The sequence below is a fragment of the Aulonocara sp. 'chitande type north' Nkhata Bay genome, linkage group LG7 (genome assembly GCF_057382095.1).
Source record: "Aulonocara sp. 'chitande type north' Nkhata Bay isolate Kocher_YH1m ecotype deep benthic linkage group LG7, A_spYH_male_GT1.1, whole genome shotgun sequence".
Lineage (NCBI taxonomy): Eukaryota > Metazoa > Chordata > Actinopteri > Cichliformes > Cichlidae > Aulonocara > Aulonocara sp. 'chitande type north' Nkhata Bay.
This window is the reverse complement of record NC_141350.1, coordinates 28,516,573-28,544,098: the sequence shown is the minus strand read 5'-3', so window position 1 is coordinate 28,544,098 and position 27,526 is coordinate 28,516,573. Positions and strand designations below refer to the sequence as shown.

At 44.0% G+C, this 27,526-nt stretch overlaps 1 protein-coding gene across 4 annotated transcripts; it reads left to right on the top strand.

Annotated features, from left to right (window-relative positions):
* The first annotated feature begins 2,186 nt into the window (after positions 1-2,186).
* Positions 2,187-27,526, top strand: LOC147325353 (fibroblast growth factor receptor 1-A-like). 4 transcript variants are annotated; one of them, XM_086299860.1, is made up of 17 exons: positions 2,187-2,395; positions 11,907-12,035; positions 16,298-16,402; positions 16,481-16,653; positions 16,734-16,857; positions 17,000-17,190; positions 17,337-17,481; positions 17,563-17,765; positions 19,088-19,233; positions 19,565-19,686; positions 19,970-20,080; positions 20,183-20,373; positions 21,459-21,581; positions 21,665-21,735; positions 25,053-25,190; positions 25,602-25,707; positions 26,205-27,526. In XM_086299860.1, the coding sequence occupies exons 1-17, from the start codon at positions 2,278-2,280 to the stop codon at positions 26,298-26,300; spliced, it is 2,292 nt and encodes a 763-aa protein (XP_086155986.1). In that variant the 5' UTR covers positions 2,187-2,277; the 3' UTR covers positions 26,301-27,526. The 4 variants fall into 4 exon arrangements, with proteins under 4 accessions (XP_086155986.1, XP_086155984.1, XP_086155983.1 ...); XM_086299858.1 differs by lacking the exon at positions 2,187-2,395 and adding an exon at positions 7,749-7,972 and having other exon boundaries at positions 17,563-17,753; positions 26,205-27,522; XM_086299857.1 differs by lacking the exon at positions 2,187-2,395 and adding an exon at positions 7,749-7,972 and having other exon boundaries at positions 26,205-27,522.

Below are 27,526 nucleotides of genomic sequence, written 5' to 3'. Positions count from 1 at the left end.
TCATTAGGCCTCCTATGTTGATTTGCTTATTAGTTCCCCCTTGTGTTTCAACCCATGTTAAGTCTCCCCTGCCCTTCATGTCTCTCTGTGCCCCCTCTGTTCTGTTTATGGTGTGTCTTTGCATGTTTGAGTTTCTTGTTTTCTGTCACCCTGCATTGTGCATTATGTTCTCATGGTTGGTCTTTTGTTACTCCCTCTAGTCTAGTCAAAAGTCAAAGTCAAAGTCAACTTTATTTGTCGATTCTGCCACATGTACAGGACATACGGAGAATAGAAATTGCGTTACTCTTCACTCCCTAGATAAATAGCAAATGAACATTTAAATATATTTAAATATAAAAGTGATTAAAAAATGCAAGTAAAATAATTAAAAAGTAAAAATTTAAATAAATACAATTTTACATATAACAAGAAAGCTATATAATATACAATATAATGGGTAAGTGACATTGAGTGTAAACCAGGCAGAGTAGTGCAAATAGGCAAATAGTGCAAATGGAGATTTGGTAATGTACGGTAAGAGAGAGTGTAACAACAAAGTCTTATGAGGTAATGGCAGTCCAATGCTCCACAAAGTGACTGGTAACTGGTGCAGGCCAGTGAGTGAGTCAGAGAGTGTGTGTGTTTGTGTGTGTGTGACAGAGTTCAGTGAGACCGTGGAGGAGAGAGGGGAGAGGGGGCAGAATCGGGAGGGAGTTAAGCTTCCTGACAGCCTGATGGATGAAGCTGTCCTTCAGCCTGCTGGTCCTGGCCTGGAGACTCCGCAGTCTCCTCCCCGACGGCAGCAGCTTGAAGAAGCTTTGCATTGGGTGTGTGGGTGTGTGTAGTCTCTTGTGTTCAAAGCTGAGTATTTCCCTCTGTGTATTTTGGTTCTTAGACCTCTGCCTTATGGTTTGTCTCTGTTTCTTAGTTGCTGTCTCCACTGTGTCTAGTTCGCGTCTCTGTGTGATACTTCCTGTTTTACTTTGAAGGTCCATGCCTCATGTGAGTGTTTCTAGTTTTGCGTCTCTGTCTCGTCCAGTCCTGATTTCTCCCAGCTGTGCCCTCCTTCTGTGTCTCATTCCCTCGTTATCCCTCTGTGTATTTAAGCCCTGTGTTTCTCTTTGTCAGTGTCGTAGTCTCCATCATAGCTGTGTGATTTTTCCCTGTGGCTCCTTGTGCTTTAGTTTTCCCAGTTTAGTTTATTTTGTATTGTTTTTCGTGTCCCACTCCACGCCAGCAATAAAGCTGTGTTTTTTGAGTTTACCTTTTGTCTCTGAGTTTGCGTTTGGGTCCTACTTTTGCCTGCACACAGCCGTACTGTGACAGTTTGGAGGGGAAAATAAAAACTCCCCTTCGGTGTCTTAAAACTAAAGTAATGAGCCTGGTTGGAAAAATGAGAAGAGAGGACATTGAGATGTTTGCGTTTAATGGTGGGACTAAAATAAATACTCGAGTAAATACCAGAATATGCAGCTGAAGTACAGTAATCAGGTAAGTGTACTTTGCTTCCACCTCTGACTGCTTTACTGTAAGTGTGGAAACGTACTGTTTCATAATGTTGTTTCTTGGATCATGAACTAGGGTGTTGCCGAGTTTTCCTGATCATCCACAAACACTTTTTCCTGCTCAGAAAAGTGTTGCAGACCTGCAGCAGAGTGCACGCTCATCCTGTGCTTTGGTGCCTTTTTCGTTTTCCTCTTGGCCTGGTGCGTCCTGGCTCTGGTGTGCTCTGGTTTGGCTCTGGGTTTGGGTGGGTCTGACTGTGTGGTTTGACAGGCTCGGTAGTTAGTGCCGGGCTGGGGCTGCTCTGGCTCTCAAGGCAAAGTCCAGAATAATGACTGGATCCAAGTGGCCAGGCTGCGGGACTGACTGCTGACTCAGAGAGGCTGGCAGCGCAATTCATTGATGTTATCCATGAAAGGAACACAGCTGGGATACATAAACATGACCGGATTCAGTTTAAAGGAGACATATTTGCACATTATTCTTTAGGGCTCCACTGCAGACTTTTTTTTTTTTTTTAAACTAAAGTTGGGCTAAAAGCTCAGATTCTTCAGGTAAAAGAACATAAGTAATGCTGAGAAAACAAGTTGGCTCAGGCAAGAAGAGAGTAATGCACAGAGAGAGGATATGAACCTTGCATATTGTGACTGTGGAGCTTTTTATTAACCAGCAGTCAGACATTAACCAGTGCTGTGAAGTCCAAAGTCCATCCTATGTTTGTAAAGCAGGTGCAGAGAAACCAGAGCCCCGTGACCACACTTTACCAGGAATCAAACCCACATCCTCCTCAGGATGCCTCAACCCTGCAGGGCATTAATGCATGGACACCATCCAGAGAAAACTTCCCTCGTCTCCTGTGTGGCTTCTATTATAAATACAGGAATTTTCTCACTGCTGGCTTCGATCCAAGGTCAGCAGCTTTTAGCACTTTCAGAGCTTTTTGTGGTTATTCAGAGGATTTTTCTGAATGAGCACAGCAAAGTTATACAGTTAGGACAGGAAAAAATCAAACATCTGTCTCTCAGTACAGTGCTGACCATACTGTCTCAGCTGACAGGACAGTGGCCATATCACACTTTCAGTACCTTCACTGAGAGACTAGCACATGCTGTGTTGTGGGTCAGTAAAGCTCTGGTCAGAGATGCTCTTCTTCATTGGTCCACATGTTTAACCTAAATCCTTCTGAAGTGAACTTTAAGTCCAAAACGTCTCTGTGTTGATCTAAAAAGACACAACCATAAGTCAGACTGGAGCTGCAAGGTTGTATGGTTTCCATGGGCCCTGAATGCAACACAACAGAAAATACCGCACAACAACAGCAGGGGGTGACTCCTGTGGTTTGACTGTGTAGTCTGTGAGTAAATGATCCTCCTTGTCAGCTGATGTCTAAGCTCAGTAACTGTTTAAAATTACAGTAATTTTAAACATTTACATCTATTACTTTGTTGTTTTGGTGTATTTGACCATGATTGAGGTTACTGTCAGGAGAAAAGCTGTAAAACTTATAAAAACAGTTCAAAGACCAAAATTTCTGGCCACCTTCACATTTTTGAAAGCCATACATTGGGTCAGACTGAATTCTTTGGCAGGCCAATTCTGGCCCCAGGCCTTATGTTTGTAGCTAAAAGCATGCACGGTTAGCCAATCTGTCTGCAGTCAAGTCCATCCCACATGAAGCACATGTGCGTCCTTTATATACAGTCTGTGGAGAGTACTGAGAGGTGGAGGAGATGCCGTTTCTAACATATAAGGACAGGAATCAGTGAGTGGGACTACAAACAGTGGCTGAAGCACCTGGAAAGCACCTGATATCAGCACCTGTGCTGGCTCCTGCAAATGAACCAAAGATAAGAGAAACTTTCGTTCCTGTCCAAGATCCTGGAGCTTCCCGGCTCCCTAGTAATCTTCTTCCTTTTCTGTTGCAGCCTCCCACAGTCCCGATTCCAGCTTCCTCGCGTCATTGTTTCCCCGGGTTTTTTAGTTCCTCGTTTTGCTCCTCTGGTTTTCCCGGGTTGCCTTTTGTTGTTATAATAAAGTGTCATTTTCTGCTAGCGCTTGAGTCTGCGTTTGGACCTTTTTGTGCACGCGCGCTGCGGCGCATTGCACTGCTGGATAGCTTGCTCAAACTCAATAAGCAAGTGTCTGCTGTAGTGAGATCTAGCTTCCACCAACTGCGCCTTATCTCTAAGGCTAGGCATTATGTTCCGCATGAGGACCTGGAGAAGCTTATTCACGCTTTTGTGACCTCCAGGTTGGATTATTGTAACTCCTTGTACTACAGTCTTCCCTCTTCTCTTCTTCTTAGACTGCAAACAGTCCAAAATGCAGCAGCCCGCCTCTTGACTGGTACCAGGAAATTTTGCCCTATTACTCCTGTTCTAGCTAGCTTGCATTGGCTGCCCATAAAGTACAGTATTCAATTTAAAATATAACTCCTTACATTCAAAACTATTAATAAATTAGCGCCAAGTTATCTTAGTGAACTTCTCAAATCACATACTCCTGCGAGAACACTTAGATCTGCCACTCAACTACTTCTGACCCAACCCAGATCTCGGCTGAAGTCCCGGGGTGACCGTGTGTTTGCTCTGGCTGCCCCGGTACTGTGGAACACCCTTCTTCTCGACCTCCGCGCATCTGATTCCATTGCACTGTTCAAATCATGACTAAAAACCCACTTATTCAATCTTGCCTTTCCCTCTAGTTAATATTTCTTTTATGATTTTATATTATGCACTTTTATGCTCATTTAACTTCTTGTTTGCTCTGTACCTGTTGCTTTCCTATGTATCAGTGACAGCTACCTGCTTGCATACTTAGTACTTGTTTGGTCCTATTTCTATTATCTAACTTCTGTTCTCTATGTTACTTGTTAAGCACCTTGGCATACCCTTGGTTTTTAAGTGTGCTTTATAAATAAAGTTTATTATTATTATTATTATTATTATTATTATTATTATCATCATCATTATAAGATAAAAACAACAAGAGGGCCTGCAGCCCTCAGAGAGGAAAGAATAGATCATTTAAAATATTAAATATTTAATATATGCTAATGGTAATGTAAGTCTTTATCTTTAACTTTGGGCTGGAGACTTTCTGGTAAAATGCTTATAGCCACACTAGAACAGGAGTACTTTCACAAAGTAGTTTTTTTTTAACGGCTTTTTATCTAAAAAGACGTAAGTGCATTGTTATGGTGAATACTCTGATTTATGAGCTGTTCCCAAATGTTTATGACAGTGGAGCATCCATCCTGCCCACTCCTCTAATAACTCTGACCTTACTTTGTGTGACTGGATGGACTCACAATACTGCCTCTGTCCCCCCCCCCACACACACACACACACACACACACACACACACACACACACACACACACACACACACAGTCAGAGTCATTGTTCACAGCCTGACACTCTCAAACACACATTATACCAATCTGCCAATGAATTCACAATGGAAACCATCTGTGTGAGTGTGTGTAGTGTAGGTGTTTATCAGTGTTATGGGGACAGTCAGTTTGCAGTGACTTTGCGGGGACAAAATGTAAAGCTCCTATCCACAGTGTTGGGAAGGTTACTTTTAAAATGTATTCCTCTACAGATTACAGAATACATGCCCCAAAATGTATTTTGTAACGTATTCCGTTACATTACTCAATGAGAGTAACGTATTCTGAATACTTTGGATTACTTAAGATATTATCATGCTGTTTTTTTTTTTTTTGTTTGTTTGTTTTTTTGTGTGTCCCGTTTCGATCTTTAGCCATCAGAATTGTTGTCTTAAGGCCAAGAAAGATGCCAAGCGGATTTATTTTACCAAGTGGATCATCATGGCCTTGCCATATTGGTCCATTTGATTGACCTTTATTATAATTATGAATTTATTTTATTTTCAGTTGCTACAAACGGGACAGACATGACTGGGGGATAGGACAGGGAGAAAGAATGATAGAAAGAGAGGGAGAGAAAGAAAACCAAAGGAGAGAAGAGACGGTGAGAAAGGGGGGGAAGAAAGAAAAAAAAAAAACCAAACAACAAAAAAAAAAAAAAACACCCGGGTCACCTGTATGGAGAAAAAAAACAGAAGAGAAAGCAAACAACAAAGAGCAACATAATAAAAAAAACAGCACCATCACAATAAACTAGCTAGCAGTAGATATCAGTAGATACTAAATAATAAACGATATTGTGCAGCACGCAAGATAGACAGCGCACAATGTGCTTTGAGGCAGCAGCCAAGAAAGCTGTAGTCCGTGTCTGTGAATACCCGTGTGTACACCTGTGTGGATCAGCATGCTTGTATTCCAAAGGTTTCTCCATGTAACGATCTGCTAGGGAGTGTGGGGAGCCACAGCCCCGTCCTCCAGGGTATGAAGCAGGTATGGAGGAGATCAAAACTCCAGACATCCAGAGGCCCCCAGAACACAAGAGACCAAGGAAGACCAACAGCTGTTTACAACTACATGAATGTGATTTATTACTATTACTGAAAGTCCGCGGCTCCGAACCGTAGTAAAGGGACCTCTGGCTAATACCGTGGGTTCCGTGTTGGGCTCGTAGCCGAAAAATAGCTTTACTTTGTTGTGTGGGTCAACTTTGCTTGCGAGAGACAGAGAGAGGCGTTGAAAGGTTCCAACGGAACTTATTGTTTCGGAGGAAAACACGACAGTCGAGTCTTAATAGCTTACTTTCAACTGGGCTCGTCAGGCACTCTTCTTGGCTGCAGTGGTAATTATTATATTTACATGCTTCCACCTCCCGTTTCTGTTCGATGACAGCCCGTAGTTTTCCTTTTTCTCCCTCTCTTGCTCACAGACCCATAACGTGTATGGCAGTCCATTCTCCCTGCAGCACGGACTACACTGCCCATGATGCTACATTCTTTAGGGCTATGCCTGTAGCATTCTGCCTATTAGCTTAGCACAACAACAACAACAAAAAGGCGCTCTCTCACCCAGGAAACACACAGTCGCAGAGAGAGAGTGTGTCACCCTGTAACCTTGGCAACCATAACGCTGCCGCCTGCAATAACAGAACATAGCTGTCAAACAAAACCCAAACAGTCCTGACCCGCGACAATATGAAACAGGAAAGTACTGCAGTGTAATCCATTTATTTCAACAAAGTAACTGTATTCTAAATACCACCTTTTTAAACGGTAACTGTAACGGAATACAGTTACTCATATTTTGTATTTTAAATACGTAACGGTGGTACATGTATTCCGTTACTCCCCAACACTGCCTATCGAGCAGATAATAAAATCAAAAAGTGAAGACTTGGGTCAACTTTAAGGTAATTTAGGCTTCCGGGAGAGAATTTAAATCAGTGTGAAGGGCTCTGAAGTGACTGAAGCTTGGCTGTGTGAGAGCTTATGGTGATGTAACTGAGGCAAGACTAAACAGCTGATTATGATCACAGGAAAGTGATCCAAAGAGGTAACATGACATAAACATGGATTTAAACTGTACTTGTTTTTTAACACTCACTTCATAAATAACAGTTTAATGCTGTGAGACAGATCTCCTAACTTATGGAATAACTTGCCCTTGCACAATAGAGAGCCCTCTTTTAGAACACATCTTAAAACTAGTGCTGTCAGCACTACTTAAAACCCATTTTTATTCCTTGGCTTTTGACTGCAGTGAGACTTAGTTTATCTTTTAATTAAATAATTTATTAACTAATGAATTTTTTTTAAATTGGCTTTTATTTATATCTTATAATTGTGATTATTTAGTTCTAATGTACAGCATTTTGTGTCATCTGTGGTTATTTTTAAAGTGCTTTATAAATAAAGATAATGATGATGGTGATGATGAAGATCTGACACTTTCGTAAAAACATGTCTCCACACTGAAGTCAAAACTGAAGCCACAAAACTTTGCAGAATTTCCAGAAACTGTAAATGGTCATGTAAAACTGTACCGCCCAACCACAACAACACTGACGTATCAGTCTTTCGGATGAAGTTTCTTAATCCAATGACGTAAAGGTTTTGTTTTCTTTCTGTGTGTCTAAGAGGGAGCCAAGTGTTTGACCCGGGCCACTTAGAAGATTAGTCTGGCTATGTTTAAACCAAACTTAAACCTAGCTATAAACACACCCAATAGCCCGATGTCCCATGCTGGAAGTTACAAGTGTGGGGACCTTTCTGTCCCCACACGCGTCCCCACAGCACCGTTAAAACCAGCCCTCCACGGTGCGCTGGGGAGGAGGGTAAGAAACGCCCCCTGTGGGCGGGCCTTCCCGCTGACCGTGCGCCGACAAACACCGTGAGGGACTGTGCTCTGCACGCGCGGCTCTAGAGCGAAGAGCAAGAGGAGTTTGGATCACTCCGCCGGGGCTTTAACGTGAACTAGAGCCGCAGACGGAATAGCGGGCAGGCTGCTGTTGGTGCCCAGTCCCGGTACTAACTAACTCCGCAGACCGTGGAGCTCCACAGGTACTCTGATCTGAGGTCTACCGGGATCTGTGTGTCTGTAAGTACTGCGAAAAACAGAGGTACTACTGCTCTGAGGAGGGAGGGGGCTCACTATTCTGAGGTCAGCTCAGATATGTTTGTACTCGCAGGGCTCTGAAGCTTCACAGCTTCACCTGCTCACAGGTACAGGTGTACTCTCTCTCTCTGACACGCACACCGGACCAGATGCTCCGACCAGGGGTTTACTGTATGTGTGTGTGTGTGTGTGTGTCTCAGGCTTTATTACATGAAGAAAAATGAACAGTTTAATGTAAAATGATTAGTTTGAAATCAGGAGGCTGGCACCAGAGTTGTGATGGTGTTGGTTTGTGTGGGTGGAGTAGATCAGTGTAAAGCAGAAGTCACACACTTTTTCTTGTGCTGAGAGCGGAGCAGAGACTGATGCTGAACTGGGAGAGGTCTGAATTGCAGTACTCTGACTCACAGTACACAGGACTCGAAGTATTTGAGTATCTGCTGCTAGCGTCCTGTGTTAGATACCACAGGGACCCTCACAGGTTGGGCTTTGCTGCAGTGTGAGGACCAAAAGCTTATTAGGCACAGGTGTTCCTAATATTTTGTCTGTGTTAGTGGGTCAGTGACAGCTGCAGGCTGTGTGTGAGTCCTCCTCTTTGCCAGCACACACACAATCATCATCATCACCGTCATCATCACCAGTGAGGTCAGAACAGAACACCTGAGCCTGTGAAGGTGTAGTTGGAGCTTGTTACAGTTTCCTGTTCCTGTTTGTGTCTGTAAACAGGTTCACAGTGATCTCATCACTACCATCATCATCATCACTCCGCTTTAATCTTGAAATTTGCGAGCAGTAGGCGTGACTTCAGGTGTCTGATGGGGTGTGAAGCATGTTTTGGCGTTTGTGTCAGAGACTGAAGCGCACTGCTTTGTGACTGGCTGTTTGCTCGCTCTCCACCAACCAGATTAGTCTCAGAAATCCCAGATTGGTAAAAGCCTGGTGCTCAGCGTGGCTCAGTGATGATAAATCGGGTTCCTGGCAGTGCCGGTGCGTCAGCCTCGCTTTGGCCAGGGTCAGATTGACACTCGGGTGGGTTTCTCTGAGGTCATAGCGTTACCATGACACCAGGGAGACGCCTTAGTCATGCTCAGTCATTGCAGGAAGCCAAAATAGTTTTTCAAGTTAAAACTGGATTCATTGCACAGGACAGGAGCTACACAGGGTGGTTCTGCATCATGCCAGTAGCTGAAAGCTCCAAATCGTTCCTTCCATCCTCAGATCCCTGCAGGAGAACCGCAGCTTCCTCTCATGTGAGCAGCTGGAAGTTTCTAGACACACACGCCATATTTTTATTATAGCATGAAGAATATTTCTGAACTAGACTAACCCTAATAATCATGAGTAACCACGAGCTCAGGCACTGATTCAAGCTTTAAGGTTATTTACCTCTGACCACATTAAAATGATCATTCTGTCTGTGAGTCTGTGATGGTGTGGATGGTGATGCAGGTGGTGTAGGTGTCTGTGAGTCGGTTCCTTCTGTAAACACTCATAAATAAGAATATGTGATGTTCAGACTGTAAGAATGGAGTGGAGAGGGTTAGGGTGGTGTTTGAGCTGAAGCTGTAGATCAGGGTGGTGTTAGGGTGAAGCTGTTTTGGGAGTGGATGTGTCAGATAGACGGTGTACACAGTCTAGTGCAGGTAAGGTTTCATTCAGAGGGTCTGCTCTGACTGATGTTAGTGATGTGGAGGCAGCTTCCAAAATGACTCCTAATGAAAGCATCAGGCTGGTTTAAGAAACCACCCTCATCATCCATCAGCACTGCCTCGACTGAGCTGACCCATCACACCCGAGTTCACACTTGGGTTGAGGAAAAAGTCATCATCCGGGCTCAGAAATGAGGAGAGGAAGTCGTAGAGATTTATCTGGATCCAGTTTTCATGTTTAAAGATTTTTTAGTTAAAGACAATAAAGAAAGCACCAAAACTGAAGAGAGCTGCACCACAGATATTACAGACAATCAACAATAATCAATAAAAATCAACAATAATCAGAGTTCAGCGATACTTTGGATGGAGCTGAGGCTCACACAGGACCACATCTCAGCTCTGAAACTCAGAGAGGATGGGCCACGAAGACCTCAGTGACAGGATGCTTCACTGTTTGACTCCCAGTGCAACAATGCTGGTGTGAGTGTGTATGTGTGTTGTATGAATGGTGTCTTCACACGGGGGTCTCATCCCGGTTGGTTGGGGCTGAAACAAATGAGCCTGGAGGCGTCCTGTCAGATGCTGCTTGTCTTGGTCAGTCAGGAGGAGCTGTTCATTCCTGCTGCTTCAGCTCCTTCAGTCTCGTCTACTCACCTCAGGCATGAATGTCAGGGTCATCCTTTGAACTGTTCTTTTTCCAATGGAATAGCTGTGCAGCATGCATCTTTAACAACTTTAAAGAAAAAGTTTGGGTTTTCTCTGATCCACACAGGTACATACGCTATATTGCCAAGAGTGTTCAGTCACCCATCCAGATCATTGGTCTTCCATCACTTCCATGCCCATAGGTGTACAAAATCAAACACCTAGGCATGCAGACTGTTTCTACAAAGATCTGTGGAGGAATGGGTCACTCTCAGGAGCTCAGTGAACTCCACCGTGGTACTGTGATAGGATGTTACCTTTGCAACAAGTCTAGCGTGACGTTTCCTCTACTAAATATTCCAGTCAGCTGTTAGTGGGATTATAACAGAGTGGAAGTGATTAGGAACGGCAGCAGCTCAGCCACTGAGTGATTGGCCACGTAAACTCACAGAGCGGGGTCAGTGGATGCTGAGGATCAAAGTGCACAGAGGAACTTTCTGTCGAGTTAGTCGCTACAGACCTCCAAACTGTTTGGCACAGGGAATAGTTTGGGGATGGAGCTTCCTGTTTCAGTATGATTGCACATCAGTGCAAAAGCCATAAAGACATGGATGAGCGAGTTCGGTGTGGAAGAACTTGAGTTCTGACCTCAACCCAACAGAACACCTTTGGAATAAATTAGAGTAGACACTGAGAGCCAAGCATTCTCTTCCAACATCAGTGTCTGACCTCACAATGTGCCTTTGGAAGAATGGTCAGAAATTCCCATAAACACTCCTAAACCTGTGGAAACCCTTCAGCTGTTATATTAAACCCTATGGACAGGTGGATGTCACTCAAGGTGTGTGTGTGTGTGTGTGTGTGTGTGTGTGTGTGTGCGCGTGTGCGCGCTTTTGGCAGTGTGTCTATTCACACTCATTGATATTTGGTTAAATATCTCTTAGCAGCTGCACATCAACCAAACTCTTCTGGTATCCATCAAAAGCTCTGGCTGATATCAGACTCCAAAATTGGTGAAGTTAATTTCAATTGGTTGGTTTCCTGGCACAGACCCGGAATTTAAACAAAGTTCCTAAATGTTGCGGAGCGTTGAGGTTGGAGCTTTAGAAAGTTTATTCATGACCACAATCATTGTATGCAGTTTGTGCTGTGTGAGTCACCTCGGAGGGGTCAAAGGTCATCAGCAGCCGTAGCCAAAACATGAATGATGCTGTAGTGCATGTGAGTGAGCTTCACTCATCTTCTTTTCACGTTTCATCACAGCTCGTTTGTTTTATTGACTTCCTGTTTTCATTTTACGATCGTACATTTAAACAAACTAAATGATATTAATGATAAAAAGTGTATTAAGTTTAAGTTGATGCACTGTTTTCTGTATTTTTAAACTTTTATAAGGTAGAAAAAAACTTTTAAAACTGGAACAAACCCTCCCTGTGGCAGAATTTTGCACATTTCGGATTCTTCTGCTCACCAATCATTCACATCATACAGTACGTATCCTTTTAACTTCAAACTGACAGATATCTGAAGCAGGCAGATTTCCATCCTCGGTGACCTGCACTAGTCTGACTCTCAGAGAAAGCAGGAAGTCTGACATTGTGTGTCTGTTGTCGCTGCAGTGTGTTCGGAGCACGTCGCTGTGTTGGACACGATGTCCTGCCCTCACTGCCTCCTGCTGGTTCTGCTAGTTCTGCTGGTTCACGACCCTCCGGCTCAGTCCAGGCCAGCCACAGAGGACACGCGCACAGGTGAGGAGCATCTGAGGTCTGAGGGTGGACACCATGACTGAAAGACGTATCTAAAGTCACTTTTCAGACACCTCCTACAGTTTAACCTGAGTTTGCTTCATTTAAACTAGAATTAAAGCCGTGTTTAATGTCCCAAACTCAGACACGTCAGTATAACTGACACCAGCGAGCAGCAGCAAATCCTCACAGTCAGACAGCTGGCTTTAGCATTTCAGTTTAACCCTCCTCTCGTGTTAGGGTCGGCACCGACCCATTTTAAATTTCAAATGCATAAAAAAATCACATACATTTGTTTATTGTATCAAGGCTTTTTGACTTTGTCAGGAACCTCTATTTCTACAAAATAAAATAAAAAAAATTATTTTCACTAAATTATAAAATGCCCTAGTTGAAATTATGACCTTTGTGTTGTTAGGGTCGGTTTCGACCCAGGTATAATATTATGAGTGTAAAGCAATAATTAAAGCCAAAACTGAAATCATAAGTGCACTGTCAGCTAAAACACTTACAGCAAGCGCCTCTCCTAATCATATGAGCTTTAGGGGATTCTTATTTTGCATGTTTTTTGCAGTATACCTGCACAAAAACAAAACAAAATAAACACGGGCATGTGAGGTGAATTCACTATTTGAGTGGCCATTTGACTTCCAGAGTGCACATTTACAATTTGCAGCATACAAAAAATGAGAAGAAGATTCACAGTGAGCTAAGTTCTGGATCATATTTTTGGTGAAAATGAAGGAGAGGACACAGAGCAGCATAGCGATTCAGATGGGCAGGTTTCTAAGGAGGAAGACAATGTGGACTATCATCCAGAAGACACAGACACATCTGATCAGAGGTGGAGGTCGCTGGTGCTGAAGCTACTCCTGCTGAAAGATTCAAGTCCAAAAATGGTAAGATCTTTTGGAGCTCAGTACCTCATGATGTACATGGCAGGGCAGCTGCTGCAAATGTCATCAAAATGACCCCTGGAATCACAAGGTTTGCTCTGACCAAAGTCAGTGACATCAAGAGATGTTTTGAGATATTTATGCCATTGTCACTAGAAAGAATCATCATTACTATGATAAACCTTGAAGGAAAAAAAGTCCATGGCGACATGATGAGGAATACCTGGATGCTTTCGTTGGTGTTCTTCTTGCTGGAGTGTACAGATGCTGCAATGAGGCCACTGATCGTCTATGGGATGCATCGACAGGCAGAAACATTTTCTGGGCAACGATGTCACTTCACACATTTGATATCATTTTGATTCAAGAGTCCTCAGATTTGACAACAGAGAGACCAGACCGAGGTCTGACAAGCTTGCTCCCATCAGGGATGTCTGGGAGAGATGGGTGCAGCTTCTTCCACTGATGTTCATCCCAGGGCCAGTGACAGTGGATGAATGTCTTGTCCACTTTTTGAGGAAAATGCCCCTACCGGCAATATATACCCAGTAAGCAAGGGAAAAACGGCAGAAAAATCTGGGAAGCCTGTGATGCAAAAACCAACTATGCCTGGAATGTACAGATTTTCACAGTCAAAGCTGCGAGTGGCACCCCTGAGAAGAAACAATGAAAATGTGTGGTCCTCCATATGACCACTGGACTGCAGGATCACAATATCAGCTGTGATATTTTATTTTATTTTATTTTTTACCAGATATGACCTTGGACAAGAACTTCACAAAGGAAACTGAGGTGAAGCTGTATCATTGGGAAGTGATAAAAAGCCCACAATTACCCACGGCTATAACCAAAACAAAGGAGGAGAGGACTTTTTCTTTTTTTCAGTTTATATTAAAGGTCTACTGCTGAAAAAAAAAAACTTTTTTTGTCTTTTCTTGATGTAAATGTCTATGGGTCGAAATTGACCCGTAACACCATCGATGTCATTTTAGTTATTAATCTTAAAATGAAAAAAATCAATAAAACAGATTTATTTAAGAGATGTGTCCTATACCCCTCAGTAATACTCAGGTAACACAGAAACCTTTTATTTATTAATATGATTCTCTTGAGGTTAATTTTACAATTTTTTTTTAATTGAAATCGAGGGGTATAGTGACAAAAAAAGACCCATTGGCCCACACCAAAAGTATTAAAACCAACATTTTCATGGATAAGGAAGCCTAACAAGGTAACCAAGAGATGAGAAACAAATTGGATGATAACTTATTGTTTTTAGTATATTTTATAGCTGATTTAATTCACGGGTCAAAACCAACCCGCTAACATAAGAGATGATAACAGAAAGCTAACACGAGAGGAAGGTTAACTGGATCCAGGATCCCAGCATGGAACGAGACGATGTAGCCTCCTGATGGAGGCTTGAAGCAGTTAGAGCCATTCATACATGTAAACACTGAGGCTGAGCTCTGAGCTGTGACAGCCCTGCTGTAAGACCCTGGTGTTTAAGGAAGATATTACTAAACTAACTAAAATTCAGTTGAAGATTTGTCAGAGAAGTGCATCTCTCTTCTTGGAGACTCTGAAGCAGGATATTTAATTTATGCATTTTATTAATTTATGAAACCAAACTGAAGCATGTGCAGGTGAATTTCTGCAGTGAAGTAAAGCGGGGTGTCTTCGGCGTGGCTGCAGCTTCAGACGCTGTTAAATGTGGGAGTTTTGATAAACACATAAACACTTTTCTGAAAAACTGAAATGAAAACAAAACGCTATAAACTCACAAATATTCCTTAACAGAGAATCTGAGACACAATAACTTGTTTCTTTTAATTGGCTTTTTTTAATGTCACTGTCACTGGCTTTTATTACTATTTTTAGCCTGAAGCAGAGGGCTGTGGTTATCTGAATAACCACAGTTCATGGTTAAAGCCTGGTGCTCAGCGTGGCGCTCTGATGATAAATCGGGTTCCTGGCAGCGCCGGTACGTTAGCCTCTTTTTAAGTGCTGCAGCACTTGTTTGGGCCTCGCCCTCCTTTGTTTGAGGCTCGTTCACATCTGATCTTGACTGTGGTCGCGGTGTTTCTGTCTCCATGTTATATAAAAGCTCCTAAAAGTTTCCAATGAGAGAAGTTCTGTAAAAGGAAAGTGACTTTTCAAGGTTTGGTTGTTTGTGGCTGCAAGGCATCTGAAAACGTTTAGTGATTTTTTCCTGGTGAGAGCGAGGACAGCGCTCAGACTGGCCCTGTGAGAACACATGAAGCGCTGTGCAGCACAAACACAACAAACACACTTGCCTCGGGTGGTGTGTGGGTGTGTGTGTGTTTGTGTGTATGTGGGTGGGTATGTGCCGGTCCAACCATCTGGACTCCAGCTGAGTGTTTGAATCTGTAGTTTCTTGTTTTGCTCGGCTCAGGTTGAAGCCACGCCTCCTTGTGGCAGACGCAGTAACAGAAAATGATCCTGAGCTGGTTTCTCGTAAACAGCGTCCCTCGAGCCCGGCCCTGTCTCACTGTTCTTCTCTGATGTCTTTACCAGGAGCTGTACTTTCAGAGCCACAGAGCCTCTTACACCATCAGTCTACAGCAGAAGGCCTTCCAGGCTCCTGATGCTGGTTTGGTTTTCTGTTTGTGACCGCTGGTCAGAGAATATGAAACAGCTGAGGATATTTCTTTGAAGTGTTTAAGCTGAAACTGTTCTGCTCACTTCCTGCTCCAGGTTTCATTCTCAGACTCTCCCAGAGCTGCTCTGCATGATTCACAGTTCATAATAATCCCTCTTTATCTGACCCTGGGCCTCGGTCCTCTGTCTGAAACCAGCTGCTGTAGGTTTGTCTTGTTGAAAACTGACCTCCTGATCTGGAACGAAAGTCTTCTAAAGCTGTTGCCCTGTTTACAGTTAGCAGTTTATTTCAGCCACATGTTAAATGTGCCCATTTCACAAGCTTATGTTTCCCATAAAATCTCACTGATTCATTTTGGCATTACACTTCATTACACTTCTTCTGGTATGAGCTTTTCCACAGAATCAAAGCATCAAGAGGGGCACCTCAGTGTCAACCATATATTTGATTTGTGTAACATACTGGGATATTTAAAATTAGAATGCTTTTATATAGTATATAGTTTCTGTTCTGTCTTGGAGCGTTGTGACATCACTGCTTCTGGGATTACTAAAGTGTTTTGATTCCGATTCATGTCTAAAAAGGGCGGATGTTAGTTTATTCTTCTGAATGTGGAATCAGAGCGTCTGATGTCCTCTGAGATGCTCTCAGTCATCTTCCTGTGATACACATCATGTGTGGTCATTGAGGTTAATGCAGAACTGTAAAAGCTGCATGTTTTAAACAAACTGCCTTTTATTTTAAAGCAGACGCAGTGAAATCCTCCGAAGACGAAGAAGATGACGAATCTTCGTCAGAGGAAAACAAGCTGTCCGACGAGCTGTCGACGAGCAGCGAGAAGCTGCAGCAGCGTAAGCTTCAAACTGCTCTCTCTCTCTCAGACAGGTGTTTGTAATCACGATGCTTACGTGGCTGTGTCTCCTCATTAGCGCTGGAGCCGCAGTGGGTGATGCCAGACAAGATGGAGAAGCTGCTTCACGCCGTTCCTGCAAGCACAACGGTGAAGTTTCGATGCCAAGCAATGGGAAATCCGCTTCCCTCCCTGCGCTGGTACAAGAACGGGAACGAGCTGAGGAAGGACCAACGAATCGGAGGCTACAAGGTGAGTTTGTGACATCAGAGGAAGCTTCAGAGTTAGTTTTCCTTTTCATCCCTTTGGTTTACCTGTGTTCTGTCCTTCAGATCAGAGACCACATGTGGAGTCTAATTATGGAGTCAGTGGTTCCTTCTGATAAAGGGAACTACACCTGTGTGGTGGAGAACGAATATGGAAGCCTGCGACACACTTACCAGCTGGATGTAGTCGGTAAGAGTGATGGTGAACATTTCAGGCACAGCTGAAGCTCTGTGAAACCCCATATTCCTCCAAACTGAACAAAAACACAGCAAATCATCATTCTTGTCCTCTTATTTTACCTCTCTCTTTATCTCCATCCTACCTGTTTCAGAGCGCTCTCCTCACAGGCCCATCCTGCAGGCCGGGCTGCCGGCCAACCAGACGGCAGTGGTTGGCAGCAACGTGGATTTTGTGTGCCGCGTCTTCAGCGACCCACAGCCTCACATCCAGTGGCTCAAACACATCGTCATCAACGGCAGCAAAGTGGGACCGGACGGACTGCCCTACGCTCGTGTTCTCAAAGTATGGAAAGCTGATATAAATGTAGTCAAACTTGTTCCCTTTATTCCCCGATCACACCTCAGGGGATACCTGTGTGCTGCCTGGATAGCAGCGCTTTACATCAACATGAATAATCCCAGGAGCGCCGCTCCCTTTGTCTCTCTTAGACTGCTAATATGAACACCACAGACAGAGAGATGGAGGTGCTGAATCTGAGGAGTGTAACTCTGGAAGACTCTGGAGAGTACACCTGCCTGGCCGCCAACTCCATTGGGGTGTCGCACCACTCTGCGTGGCTCACTGTGGTCGATGGTATGTGAAGGTTCGCAGGTTTGCCACGCACAGAAACGAGCTCAAATCTCTGTTAATGTTCCCGATGTGATCTCTCCTCAGACCCTCCGCCCTCCCCACTGACCTCGCAGGCGTACCTGGAGATCTTCATCTACTGCCTTGGGTTTTTCATCATCGTCGTCCTCACCGCCACAGCAGTCATCTGCAGGCTCTGCTGTGTGCCGAAGAAAAGTGACTTCAGCAACCAGCTGGTCGTGCAGAAATTAGCCAAGAGCATGCCTCTGAAGAGACAGGTGAGGAGACAGGTGAGGCGCCCTCGCTCTCTCCTTTTTAAGATGTGCTCTCAAACGCGCTGGAGAGGAAATTGCGTATCACAAATTTAGAAGATCATCATTTAGCCTGGAGAAATAGTTTGCTGCTCTGCAAAGCCAGAACATTTTACTATTTCATTGATTGAAGAAAATAAGAACAACCCCAGGTTTCTCTTCAGCACTGTAGCCAGGCTGACAAAAAAGTCAGAGCTCTGTTGAGCCAACCATCCCTTGAGTAAGTTAACTAGTAATGACTTCATGAACTTCTTCACAAATAGAATTTTAACTATTATAGATAAAATTATTCAGAATCATTTCACATTTCACGTTATCTACAGCTATTTTCACTACAATTGATATTTGTTTAGTATTGTTCTCCAGTTGATCTTTCTGAGTTAACTTCAGTAATTACTACCTCGAAACCATCAATGTGTCTTTTAGACTCCCTTCCATTCTTACTCTGGATGGCATTACCTTGGCAAATAAAAACTGTAATTCATTATTATCAGGATGTCCTAAAAACTCCCTGAAAAGACTTCAGTTGATCCCAAATGCTGCAGCAAGAGTACAGACAGGAACTAGAAAGAGAGAGCAGATTTCTCCTATATTTTCTTCTCTTCATTGGCTCCCTGTTAAATCCAGAATTCAAAATCCTGCTCCTCACGCTGTCACCGTTAATCTCGTTAGAATGATGCTAACGCCATAACTGCATTAACGCAGCAAATCTCTGTTAGCCCATGGCTGCACCATGATGCAGCCCCATGCATGGGGCGATCCGCGCTAACTCGCTAACGGAGATTTGCTGCATTAATGCGGTTATGGCGTTAGCATCATTCTAACGAGATTAACGCTGACAGCACTGCTTCAAACTTTCCTTTTTAATAAAGAATATAGTTAGGGCTGGATCACGTGACCGTGAATCCTCCCTTAGTTATGCTGCAATAGGTGTAGGCTGCTGGGGGATTCCCATGATGCACTGAGTGTTTCTTTACTCACATGTGTTTGTACCTCTCTGCATTGAATCATTAGTTATCATTCATCTTTGGCTCTCTTCTACAGCATGTCTTTGTCCCATCTTCCTCCCCAACTGTCTGCCCCTCCCTTAACCTGGTTCTGCTGGAGGTTTCTTCCTGTTAAAAGGAAGTTTTTCCTTCCCATTGTTGCCAAGCGCTTGCTCACAGGGGTCATAGGGTTATTTTTTTGTTTCCTTTGTATTGTTGTAAAGTCTTTACTTTACAACATAAAGCACCTTGAGGTTACTGTTGTTGTGATTTGGTGCTGTATAAATAAAATAGAATTGAATTCTGCGTCCACAGGTGTCAGTCGAGTCGTCGTCCTCACTGCAATCGGGGATGTGTTTGATGCGTCAGTCTCGTCTCTCCAGCGCGGCCACCACCGTCCTGGTGGGCGCGTCCCAGTACGAACTTCCCTACGACCCTGCGTGGGAGCTGCCTCGTGACCGGTAACCACGCCTTTTCTGCCCCTCACCCCTCCCAATCTGCACCTGAGATTGCTGCAGCAATTGACATCAGGGAAAAGACTGCACTGTTATTTCTTCATCTGTTACATTCTAATGTAACCTGCCTGTCTCTGTGACCTTTGACCTATCACTAACACGACCAAACAACCAGCTTACAGACTGAGTTGGAGAGCTCACTGTCAGCTGCACAGCATGTTTCTGAAATTACGTCAGCCTCGTCTTCTCGGTCTGTTCTTAAGGTTTAAATATAATGAAAGTGAGCGTGAGATCAGCGTGCTCCTGTATCTGCTGACCGTTTGTTTGTCGTCCTCAGGCTGACTCTGGGGAAGCCTCTGGGCGAAGGCTGCTTCGGTCAGGTGGTTCTGGCCGAGGCCATCGGGATCGACAAAAACAAACCGACACGGGTCACCAAAGTCGCCGTGAAGATGCTCAAAGGTGAGAGAACTTGCAGGCAGCAGTTTAGGGTGAAAGATGCCCCCTGCAGCTGCCTCTTTGCAACCCACCTCCACCCTAGCTTCTCCATTCCAGCTTGTGTGTGTGCCCCTAATAAAATAAATGCAAATTACTTTATAAGGAAGTAAAGTTCTGACTGTGGTGGTGCTCAGTGAAGTCTCAACAGAGCTCCAAATATAAATGTGGAAACTTGTGCAAGTGTGAGCTGCAGGGGGCATGACATTGAGGTTGTCGCTGAAAGATTACGTGTTGTTGCTACGTGCAGCCGATGCCACGGAGAAGGATCTGTCTGACCTCATCTCTGAAATGGAAATGATGAAGATGATCGGCAAACACAAGAACATCATTAACCTGGTGGGCGCCTGCACGCAGGACGGTGAGCACCGCCACGTCTGAGGTCTTTAAATTCCTGCCGTGTGAGTATTTGCTATTAATGCGTTTCTTTCATTCTCCTGGGGTTCGCCATGACCCGGAGCAGGTCCTCTCTATGTGGTGGTGGAGTACGCTGCGCAGGGTAATCTGAGGGAGTATCTGCGAGCTCGCCGGCCGGTCGGGGTGGAATACTGGAGCAGCTCCAGGCAGGCGTCACTGGGCAGCCTGGAGGTCAGGGAGCTGGTGTCGGCAGCGTACCAGGTGGCCCGAGGGATGGCATACCTCGCATCAAAGAAGGTCAGAGAGACTTTACATCATCAGGGCGCAGACTCTGCTCCTTTTCATGCTTGAACGATCTTGTGAACTCTGTGGGCATCGGTTTTCTTTTGCCAGTAAACACAGAGCGTCTGACGAGAAATCTGACACACGCAGTGCAGAAATATACTCACAGCCACTTTATTAGGTACACCCATCTCCATACTTTTATGCCTGGACTCTGCTGCTCAGAAGAATCGTGCTTCAGTTTAATTCCATTTCATTTAAGTAGCACCAAGCACAGTAACAGGTGCCTCCAGGTGTTTTATATTGAGAGATAAAGACCCTACAATTATAACTGATCATCATTTTTTTGTCTTGTGCTGGGTCTTGGTGCAAACTTACTAAAAATATGGAGCTGGATGAACAGAAGGGGTCTTGTGGGATTATAATATTATTTTATGCCATGTTAGACCCCTAATTAAAGATTGTGAATTATTATGTAGTTTTAGTTTGCATTATTCTCCTGAATTAGAAGAAGGTGGTAACTATTACATTTGTTAAACTGATTTGCATTACATTAAACTGCTGATTTATTGTGAATGAATGATATTGTTTTATGATGCATTATACTGCTGAGTTATAAGAAATACTGTTCGCAGAAAGTCATCGCCTTATTTGTCTGATTAGAAGAGAACAGAACATACTGGAGTTTTCTGCCCCATCTCAGCAGGAGCAGATAAACATGGAGCCAAGGTCATAGCTTAGGCGCTGTGTGAGAGAAAGAATGTGAATGTTTAGGCTTTTATGATTAGGTGGGGGCCAATAGAGGCTATAAGAGTTTGATCAATGCTCCACCATTTTGAGATCTGATGCTGTCTGCGTACGGTGTCCATCTCCCACACATGTGATCATTAAATCATCGTTTGACTCAACCCGGCCGGACCAGTGTTGTTATTTTGGTTTTCCTCTTGTATCCATCCCCAATATTTGAATCCGTAACAGTCTCCAGCCTTTATTCTTTAAGAATAAAAGGGGGAGGGGGGTAGCTGTGTTGTGAGTGCATTGGGTTGTCGGTTGAATTCTCGGTGTCATGATGTAAAGGCTGACCCTCCCCTGTGCTTCAGTGCATTCACAGAGACTTGGCGGCCCGGAACGTTCTAGTCACCGAAGACAGCGTAATGAAGATCGCCGACTTCGGTCTGGCTCGAGACATCCACCACATCGACTACTACAAGAAGACCACCAATGTAAGTTGGACAGACTTTTATTTTGGCGGGGTGAAAGCCAAAGGTGACAGGGTGCTGATCTTTGGGTTTGATTGTGTCCGCAGGGTCGGTTGCCAGTGAAGTGGATGGCGCCGGAAGCTTTGTTTGACCGAATCTACACACACCAGAGTGACGTGTGAGTCCTCTGAAGCCTACCGAGCATTTGAACCAAGACTTCCTCTTCCTGTGATTTTACAGCATTTTACGGCTTCCTGTTTTTTGAGCTCATCACATCATGTGTGTTTTTAAAATAATTTACACTGGTAGGGAGAAGCAGTCTCAGCAGAGATGCCTAGACCCCGTTCTGTCTTCCTCCTCCTCCCCAGTAGTGCTATGTGATACAAAGTAAATACAGGGCTAATATTACTGATGCCGATATATTTAACTTATAGAGGCAGCTGATGTCGGGGAGCGCGGTGCGTACTGATTTATGACAAACCATCATCAGTTTGCGAAAAGATCATTAAATCACTGTGACTTTTACTTTCAAACTAAGAAGTTAACACAGTAAAACAGACCTTCTGGCTTTTATTTTGAAACTGAGCTGAATGTAGAGGTGTCTATCTCAGCGTCTGTAGTTTAACTGTGCTGCAGGCTGGAAACAAAGCGGACAGTCAGCACAGACGTGTTTCATAGCTCATGTTTGGAGTATATATATATATATATATATATATATATATATATATATATATATATATATATATATATATATATATATATATATATATATATATATATATATATATATATATATATATATATATATATTATTTAAAAAATGATTTAACACACTTCAGTGAGCTGAAAATATGCTGCTACAGTAACAGCTACAGTAGCTCACAAAAGTGAGTACACCCCTTAAATTTGTTGAAATATTTTATTGTATCTTTTCATGGGACAACATTAAAGATATGACACAATGTAAAGTAGTTAGTGTGCAGCTTGTATAACGGTGTAAATTTGCTGTAATCTCAAAATAACTCAACACACAGCCATTAATGTCTAAACCGCTAGTAACAAAAGTGAGTACAGCCCTAGGTGAAAATGTCCAAACTGGGGCCAAAGTGTCAATTTTTTGTGTAACTATCATTATTTTCCAACACTGCCTTAACTCTGTTGGTCATGGAGTTCACTAGAGCTTCACAGGGTGCTGCTAGAATCCTCTTCCACTCCTCCATCATGGAGGTGGTGGATGTTAGAGACCTTGTGCTCCTCCACCTTCCATTTGAGGATGCCCCACAGATGCTCAATAGGGTTTAAGTCTGGAGACATGCTTGGCCAGTCAAGTACCTTTACCCTCAGTTTATTTAGCCAGCCACTGGTCTTTTTGGAGGTGTGTTTGTGGTTGTTGTCATGTTGGAATCCTTCCTGTGGCCCAGTTTCTGAAGGGAGGGGATCGTGCTCTGCTTTAGTAAGTTACATGTTGGCATTCATGGTTCCCTCAATTAACTGTAGCTCCTCAGTGCCAGCAGCACTCATGCAGCCCCAAACAATGACAATCCCACCAACATGCTTGACTGTAGGTAAGACACCCTTGTCTTTGTACTCCTCACCTGGTTGCCGCCACACATCCCTGACTCCATCTGAACCAAATAAGTTTATCTTGGTCTTATCAGACCACAGGTAATCCATGTTCTTAGTCTGCTTGTCTTCAGCAAAGTGTTTGCAAACCTTCTTGTGCATTATCTTTAGAAGAGGCTTCCTTCTGGGACAACAGCCATTTGATGCAGTGTGTGCCGTATGGTCTGAGCACTGACAGGCTGACCCTCCGCGCCTTCAACCTCTGCAGCAATGCTGTCAGCATTCACACATCTATTTTTAAAAGACAACCTCTGGATATGACGCAGGGCACGTGCACTCAACTTCTTTGTTCGACCATGGAGAGGTTTGTTTTGACTGGAACCTGTCCTGTTAGACTGCCATATGGTCTTGGCCACCATGCTGCAGCTCAGTTTCAGGATGTTGTCAATATTCTTATAGCCTAGGCCATCTTTATGTAGAATAACAATCCTTTTTTTCAGATCCTCAGAGAATTCTTTGGCCTGATGTGCCATGTTAGACTTCCAGTGACCAGTATGAGAGAGTGTGAGAGCAATAACACCAAATTCAAGACACCTTCCAATTTGCACCTGAGACCTTGTAACTCTAACAAGTCACATGACACCAGGGAGGGAAAATGGCAAATTAAGCACAATTTAGACATTTTCACTTAGGGCTGTACTCACTTTTGTTGCCAGCGGTTTAGGCAATAATGGCTGTATGTTGAGTTATTTTGAGGGGACAGCAAATTGACACTGTAGTACAAGCTGCACACTGACTACTTTACATTGTATCAAAGTGTCATATCTCCTATGAAAAGATACAATAAAACAGGAAAATGTGAGGGGTGTACTCACTTTTGTGAGATATAGTATAATGGCCAAAAACACTTTAACATTAGCTGATGCTGACTCTCAACTCTCAGTCATGACTGATGTCATGACTGAAACATCACTTTCACCTCTGTGTGAGCCACTTGGATATTCTTTGTCTGTCTGAAGTACTGTGACCTCTGACCTTTGTGCCGGGTGTGTGTGAGGGGTTTCCTTCCAGCAGCATCGTGTTTGCAGTGTTTTCATGTACAGCTGTGAAGTAGCTCTACACGCACTGCAGCCTGCACAGCTCTGCTCAGTGCTGCTCATGTGACCGCAGGGCGACTAATCACAGCAGAGCAGGGAGGTGGCTGCAGACATGCCTGTTGTCTGATGAATGGGTACAACACTGAACAAACTTAAGTACTGATCTGATGCCAATACCTGTGTTGCCACCGATACTGTCGATACTTGGTCAGTCCGCCCGCCTCTACAGCCCGGCGTGTCCTGGGTCTGCACTGGGGTCTCCTCCGATTAGACCAGAAACTCATCATGAGGAGGCGTCCTGTTCAGATGCTGAACCTGCCTCCTTTTTATGTGGAGGAGCAAATCTGCTCTGAGCTCCTCCTGAACTCCCGTCCCTGGAGCCCCTCTGGAAGCTCATTCCCACGCTCGTGCTCACGGGTGAGGGCAGGAACGTAGAACGAGCTGTAAATCTGCAACTTTGCTCTCAAAGCTCGACACAAATGTCTGTCAATCACCCGCTTTGCTCTCCTCCGACTCGTGAAACTCATCCCAGCCTGGAGTGGACCTCCACCCCAGCAGAAGGTGATGTTAAAGCAGCAAGTAGCTGTTTGACAGCTCCGATCTATGGAGTGTGAAATTAGATGTTGGTGCTAAAGATCATGGGTTAATGTTTACATGTTTGATGGTTCAGATGTTGTCTTCAGCTGAAGCAGAGAGATAGAAATGGTGATATAGAGGAATAGAGAAATAGCTATTTAATATTTCAATTATTAATAAATGAGGATTTTTATGAGTTATTTTCATGTGACAGTTGGGAGAAAATTACAGAGCTGCTCGTTTATCTCTGTGTTCACAGCTGGTCGTTCGGGGTCCTGCTGTGGGAGATCTTCACCCTCGGGGGGTCTCCGTACCCCGGCGTCCCTGTCGAGGAGCTCTTCAAGCTGCTGAAGGAGGGACACCGCATGGAGAAACCATCGGCGTGCCCTCAGGAGCTGTGAGTATATCATCACATCAAACACTTCAGTCTGACACTTAAGCAGAGGAGCCGGTCATTCCTGGAAAACTCAGCAGAAGAGACAGCTTCATTAAATGCCAATATCTGAAAACATGAGACCTGGAGGATGAGCCGACTTTAAAAATCCAACATTTACCACTTTTATGCTCTAAATTCACTTGAAACTAGTCAAACAAGTATCTCCAGACAGCTGCAGCTAACAAACCTTCTGCCAAATCTGAAGGTCGCTTGTGTAGTCGCACGTGACTTCATGTAAATAAGGAAACACAAAGTCAGAGACACAGCTGCAAACATGTGTGATCAAAAGAGGATATTTTGTTTTATTTGGTATTGTGTTCGTTGATGTGTTGATCCGACCTGCGCAGTAAAGCGTGTGTTGCATGGTCTCAGGTATCTGATGATGCGGGACTGCTGGCATGCCGTCCCATCCCGCAGGCCGACCTTCCAGCAGCTGGTCGAGGATTTGGATCGAACTGTCTCCATCATGGCCAACCAGGTGACTTGTCGTTTCTTTGTTAAGGAGTAAAACCTGCAAATGTCCTCCACTTCAGCTGTTTCTCTTCAGTTGGTCCCTCTCGTTCCTCTTTAAACATTTAACTGATGGGTGGAGCACTCGCTAACCATCAGGAAGACTGAGACAGATATTTTATTATTTCTGTAAATTTAAAGTTATCTGTGAGCTCCTGTGAAATTTATACCACAGTCTGTGTTGGTTTCCTCTCATCTTAGTTGCAGTTGGCTAACGCAGAGCTGTGTGACTGCCTCAGTGCTGAAGCCTCTGCTGGACATCAGAGGAACTGCAGCTTTGCTTTGAACTTTCAAAAACGTCATGATTGTATTCATTTATTTGAAGCGGCGTGGGTCTCTTGGCGAGAGAGCATTGATGTGACGTTGAACAAAGAAAAGTTAGAAGCGAGTTTTGGTGTCATGTGACAGAGCTAAAGTCTCCAGAGCTTCCACTTCCTGTTCTAACATGTGATTCTGCCTCTGCAGGAGTACCTGGACCTGGCCGTCCCTCTGATCCAGTACACTCCGGTCCAGTACTCCCCGGTCAGCGCCTCCTCAGCTTACTCCTCCATCTCCACATAATCCTCCCGGGAGCCATTCTCCTTCCTGAATCATCTTCCTCCCATTTCCTGCACGGCGGTGGTGGCCCTGGGACGAGCTGCTTGGCTGCGGCCTGATGTGAAGAACAGCTGGACTGAGCTGAGATCAGGAAACAGCACGGACTGACGAGATGTCCTCAGTGTGAATATTGTACATAAAGTTTGTCTCATCTGAGAAACGGGACATGAAAGGGTCAAGGTGGGAGCGAGAGTCTGTATAAATGTATAAATGTGTAAAACTCAAATCTCCCTGATGCTCCTGAATGCCTCGTTTATGGATTTTCTTTCTTGGATCTGTAAAATAACTGATTAACATATTAAAATACCAGAGTTTTTAATGCTTTGTGAATTAAATGTGAGTTATTCTTTAGAATAACTTCATGAGCAGCTGTTTGTTTCCTCAGAAAGTGAAACGATGAGTCTAAGGAAGCACGGACATTAGAAAATGTCTCTGATGATTGATTTTTTTTTTCTAGTCTTTGTTTTTCGTCATAATAACTAAGGTCAGCTTTAGTTTGAGCTGTAATAACTTTGATCACATCATCCTGGTGCAGATGAGAGGATCGGTTGCAAGCGCGTTCATAAATGGTTTCTTATAAAGTTCTGTCTGAATATATATTTGAATGATATTGGGTTTGAGATGGTGTGGCGCAGAAGGATGGCCTCAGAAGTGGAGGCCCCATTGATGAGGAGAGTCTTCATCATGGCTCACACAAACATGGTGTTTTGCTCCCACAGAGAGGAAACCTGATGGTGTTTCAGGTGCTTGTCTGTCTGCTTCAGCCTGTCTTTCCTGTTTCCTGCGCTAATACCATCAGTTTCCCCCCAGGCTTCCATGAATGTCTAAATCCTCTCCAGAGGGAGCTCTGCTGGTAAGATGTGATGATCGCAGCACAGGAAACATTTCAGATTCAGTTATTCACATTTGTGCTCAGCTTAGCTTAGCTTAGCATAACTGATCAGCAGGTAAAAAAAGTAAGAGGAAATCTCATCTCAACAGGTCTATTTTATTTTTGTGGGACTAAAGTTATCTGTAATTCATAAACAGCTATTGCAATATTCTTGCACTTCCTCCGGTGTCCAGCAGAAACCACTCAGTGCTGCACTGAGTGGTTTCCATACACTCCCATGTTAAACCTTTACAGTACAAATAAACAGGTTTACACATTTACACTTTTACAATACACAAACTGCTTGGTCTCTGTTGAT